Consider the following 5,000-nt stretch of genomic DNA (forward strand, 5'->3'; position numbering starts at 1 on the left):
TGACGCTAGCTAGGAACACGGAGAGAGGGGAAGGAGAAGCGTCGTGCATGTGTGAGGGTGAAGGGCACACCCGTATAGATACAGAGACGGCTTGAGGAACACCTGACCTATCCCACGACGTGACCTGTTCCTCTCCTCCTCTCCTCAGTTTGATAAGAGACCCACCCAGTAATTCATCTCGCTGTATGTGGGAATTCGAGTCGTATAATTTGCATTTTTGTGTTATTCAGGGAAATTACCGGTAATGACGCGCCTTTACCGTCAATGGGGCAACATTTTACAGACGGACGGGGAGCTAGGGAGGTTGAGGTTAATGGCACGCGCACCCCATCCCTGCCACTGCACGCTGCCGCCTCTCCAACCCTGCGTCCTCTCTTGAGTCTCTTGATTTTTGGTCTTGACTCTCGATTCCGGGAAGGGGAAAAAGGGAAAGCTGATGATTATGAGAGTGTGTGTATCTGGTTATATTATGACACGTGCCTTGTACCTCCACGCGGCCGTCACTCCAATCCTGCGCTCTCTCTCTCTCTCTCTCTCTCTCTGGTTTTTTCATGATCTGAGGTCTCAATTCCGGCTTCTGAGAAAGAGAGAGAGGCTGACTGATGATTATGAGAGTTTAGTTAAGACACGCGACTCATTCCTCCGCGCTACCACCCTTTCAACCTTGCCTGCTCTGTTAATTCTCTTGATATTTGTTAGGCTACATCCTTCCTTTCACTAACCACTACAGGAGACAACCTTTTCTTTATCTACATTACACGAACTAAAAATTGCAAAATCCATTCTTTCTTATCCCTTTCTTTTTTGTGCGTGGCTGAAAAAAAAAAGACTTAAAGCATTGGTCTATATGGATTGTTGTTTATCGTAGCGGAAAAGGTTAACTCTGGGTTCTGAGGAAGGGAAAGAGAGCTGAGATGACTGATAATAACAGTAGTGAGCATTATATTAGTACCGGTTAGCTTATCCTCGTATCCAACGCCAAGGAAGACTAGTATGTGACGGATATAGGAAGATGAGTCAATATTTTCACTAAACAGAGGAGAATGAAAAGGAAGACGAGTGTAACTTTTGAGAAACCCTTAGGTAGAAAGAATACGGTTTATAAGTTTATCATTACCAACCCAGATCTAATACGGAGAAGAAAAATAGAGAGGAGAAAGCATAAAAGAAATATCAAGAAAAGAGGAGAAAAAACAGAGAAAAGTGAAGGAGAGAAAATAAAAAAGAAAACCATAAATAAAACATACATAAAAAGAATACAGCTTACGAGTTTATCAATACCAACCAGACAGAAGATGAAAAAAGAGAATAAAAGAAAAAAAAACAAAAGAAAAATAAAGAAAAGAGGAGAAAAAGACAAAGAAAAATAGAGAAAATAAAAAAGAGAACACAACTAACAAAACATAAATAAGGACGTTGATTTATGTTATAGTAATAATTTTAGTCAATTTTTCTTTACTTTCTAAAAAAAATAATAAGAATAGTAATTTGAGCCTCACTTTTCAACTTTCTAAAAAAAAAAATAATAAGCTAACAATAATAATAAGTTTAGTATAAGTAGTCTTCATTTTTTACTTTCTAGAAAAATAATGACAGGACTTTCTGAACACCAAATCTAACATCCCCTCATCACGTCTTAACTCGGCGCGTTGATGTAATAAGGTCAGAAGGTCACCAATACTCGGCTGGCTGCTACAAGTAAAGTTCATAGGAGGTTAGCAAGTGGCGCTGGATTGAGTTCAAGGTAGGATATTCGACCAGGCACGCGTGGGATCTAAAAGAACCTATTCAGAAACGCCTTGCTCTCTCACCACGACCATTTTTCAAGTCCCAATAGACGGGTAGCAGAGTTTTCAAGGCAGTTTCCCCTTACGATAAATTAGAAATCTTGCTAATCCACCACCAGAACTATAAAAGTACTCTTGATAATATGAGAATCTTCAACTAGAGCCTTTGAAAATAGTTGTGAGGGAGCAAAGTGTTTATACTGGCAATACGTTCTTCTCTAGTGATAGTTTAGTTGTATTGGGAGTTGATGCGAGGAGCTTTCAGTGGTGTTTGTGATGTTGGTGGTAGCTAGGCAGCCTCTGGTGGAAGTTTCTTTTTTTTTTTTTATGTAAGAGGGGAAAACTGGCCAGGGGCAACATTAAAAGAGAAAGAAAAAAGGCCCCACTTACTTGCCAGCCCCCTCGCAGGTTCGAAGTTTGCCAGAAATAATGGGATAAATGTCTTGAAACCTCACTCGATCTTAACCCCTTCAGTACCATGACGCGTTTTTCATATTCATTCTGTTTACTATTTGGTGATTTTATTCAGCTTCAAAAACTTATGTGGGGATTAAAAAATAGTGAAGACACTGGCCATTAATCTTCTGACCTCCATAGACCCTTCCTAATATCAATAAAGTCGTCTAATCAAACCCAAAACACAAGGTAGAAATGAATCCCAGTACTGAAAGGGTCAAATGAAGTCGTGTCGTAGGAAGTTGGAAATACAGAAGCAGACAGGAAATTCTAGAGTAACTGTTCTCAAGGATGTTTTTCGTGGTTCTAGTGATTCCAGGCCCCAATGTAAGGTAATGAGGTATACTTAAGTGTGTTTTCATGGTTCTGGTGATAGTCTGTCTAACAGATTCTTGTGCATCGATGTCGTTCATAAGGAGAATTCAAAGGTGTTTTCATAACTCTAGCGATAAATTGATGGGAATTATGGATTAAGAGAGAGAGAGAGAGAGAGAGAGAGAGAGAGAGAGAGAGAGAGAGAGAGAGAGAGAGAGAGAGAGAGAGAGAGAGAGAGAGAATATACAAAAGATAACCCTTCTATTAATATCTGCTGCTTCAGAAGATGTTCCTGATGAAAGAATAAGACGCTATAAATAGAGGGAAAGACAAAAGAAGAAGAAAAAATAACTTTGTGCTGGAGATAAGTCTTATTTAATCCTTCACAATATGGTCTCAGATTATCTTCCAATATCGCTCAGCTTGCATGGGGTGTCGAGTGTTCAAGCTGATGTCAGGCAGGCGGGCTGAGCAAGACTAAGTGGCCATGTAGCGAACAAGGATATCAGAACACACCTAGACACTTATGCCTGTATTCAGAAACTCCCTCCCTCTCACTACGATAATTTTCCAAGTCCACAGAGACAACTAGCCGTGTCTTCAAGATAGTTTCTCTTTCTTATAAACTAGAAATCTTGCTAATTTATCACCAGAACCATTAAAAATACTCTTAAAAAACACGAATATCTTCAACTGGAGCCTATGGAAAGCAGTGATGGTGAGAGAGCAAAGCGATTCAGAATACACGCCTTACAGAGGAGAATACAGAGACGTGGACAGTCAACTCAGAAACACAAACGAAAATCTAATCTGAAAATGATAACTGTCACGTATGTGTTTGATGGCTTCTCGTGGCCTTCTTTTATTTCCTTGAATGTTAACTCTAGTCAACTTGTTTCTTTGTGCTTTTGTGGTCAATGAGCAAGTAAACTTCTGCATCTACTTCCTCTGTTTTGTGATGTGTGTGTGTGTGTGTGTGTGTGTGTGTGTGTGTGTGTGTGTGTGTGTGTGTGTGTATGTGTGTGTGTGTAGTAAATGAAGCATCTATCTATCTATCTATCTATTTTTTTTTATCTACCTATCTATTTATTTTGTCATCTATCTATCGATCTATCTGTCTATCTATCTATCTATCCATCTATCTTTCTATCAATCTATCTATCAGTCTATCCATCTATCTATTTATTTATCTTTCTGTCTATCTATTTATCTAACTATCTATCTATCTATCTATCTATCTACCTATCTATCTATCTTCCAAGGTCCGTATTTAAGCATTGTGGGATCAATCTCCATGATCTTCTACAGACTATACTGATGAAGAGAAGCAACAGTTTTGGTGTCTTTCCTCTTCACTATGCTCATGGTGTATAAAGAAACATAGAAAGAACAAGAGAAGCTGAGTTGGGTTTACAATGGTCATAATACACAAGAAGATGCAGAAGAACTTTATTATGAAACGGTAGTCAAATCATTAAAAGTTTAACCCCTTCATTACTGGAACGCATTTTTACCATGAGTTTTTGGGTACGATTAGACGATTTGATTTACATCAATAAGGGTCTATATACGGAGGTCAGAAGATTAATGATCAGAGTCTCCACTATTTTATTCCTCTGGAGCTGCATAAAATCGCCAAATAGTAAGCAGAATGGATATGAAAACGCGTCCTGGTGTATACTAAAGGGGTTAATGTTTTTCTGACTCATTCTGTGTATCATCACCGCCACATTTCCAGAGGTTGGTACACTGGTATGTGATAACACGACCATAGTGAGAGGAAATACTAGTAAAATAACTGCAGTATCATTTACGTATGTTTGTTTTATTTATACATCTATTTATAAATCTATCTATTACAACTATCCGTCTGTCTGTATGTCTATCTGCCCAGCGAGCTTTCCATCCACCTATGTGTTTATACATTTATCACTGCCAATCTGTCTCCTCATGTTCCTTTCTACGTAATCACACAATACATACAAAACTCTCTCTCTCTCTCTCTCTCTCTCTCTCTCTCTCTCTCTCTCTCTCTCAGGAAAAGTTTAGCAACGTGTGCTGACATCAGTGCACGAGTGGGCGTGAGTGGCAGAGTGTACACCCGTGTCTGGCATCACACACACACACACACACACACACACACACACACCCACGCAGCTCTCTCTAAGCCGCGCTCGCTCTTCGCCCGCTAGCTCGTGTGCACCATCTTGCCTTCCATATTGATTTCGCTTGTTCATCACACACACATCCAGCTTCCTCACTGGCTGCTGTTTGTGCTTTCTCTCTGGCCAGCCGCCGCGAGGGTATGCATGTTCTTCTTTATTGCCGCGGCGATGTGCAGCAGGAAGGGAAGGGAGGTCTGGGGTTGCAGCGTGGTTATTGAGATTTATGTATGTAAGTTTATGCGGGTCTCACGTGGGGCATGTGGTTTATGAGTGGAAA

The 5,000-nt window shown here is 40.0% G+C and overlaps 1 protein-coding gene across 1 annotated transcript in view; it reads left to right on the top strand.

Annotated features, from left to right (window-relative positions):
- LOC123505720 (CDPK-related kinase 7-like) overlaps positions 1-5,000 on the top strand; it is a 19,991-nt gene that overhangs the window by 622 nt on the left and 14,369 nt on the right. Inside the window, exon 2 of the mRNA XM_045257369.1 lies at positions 231-448. Coding sequence (XP_045113304.1) covers positions 231-448 — 218 coding nt within the window. The remainder of the gene's footprint in view (positions 1-230; positions 449-5,000) is intronic.

Source organism: Portunus trituberculatus, chromosome 18, assembly GCF_017591435.1.
Source record: "Portunus trituberculatus isolate SZX2019 chromosome 18, ASM1759143v1, whole genome shotgun sequence".
NCBI classification, from domain to species: Eukaryota; Metazoa; Arthropoda; class Malacostraca; order Decapoda; family Portunidae; genus Portunus; species Portunus trituberculatus.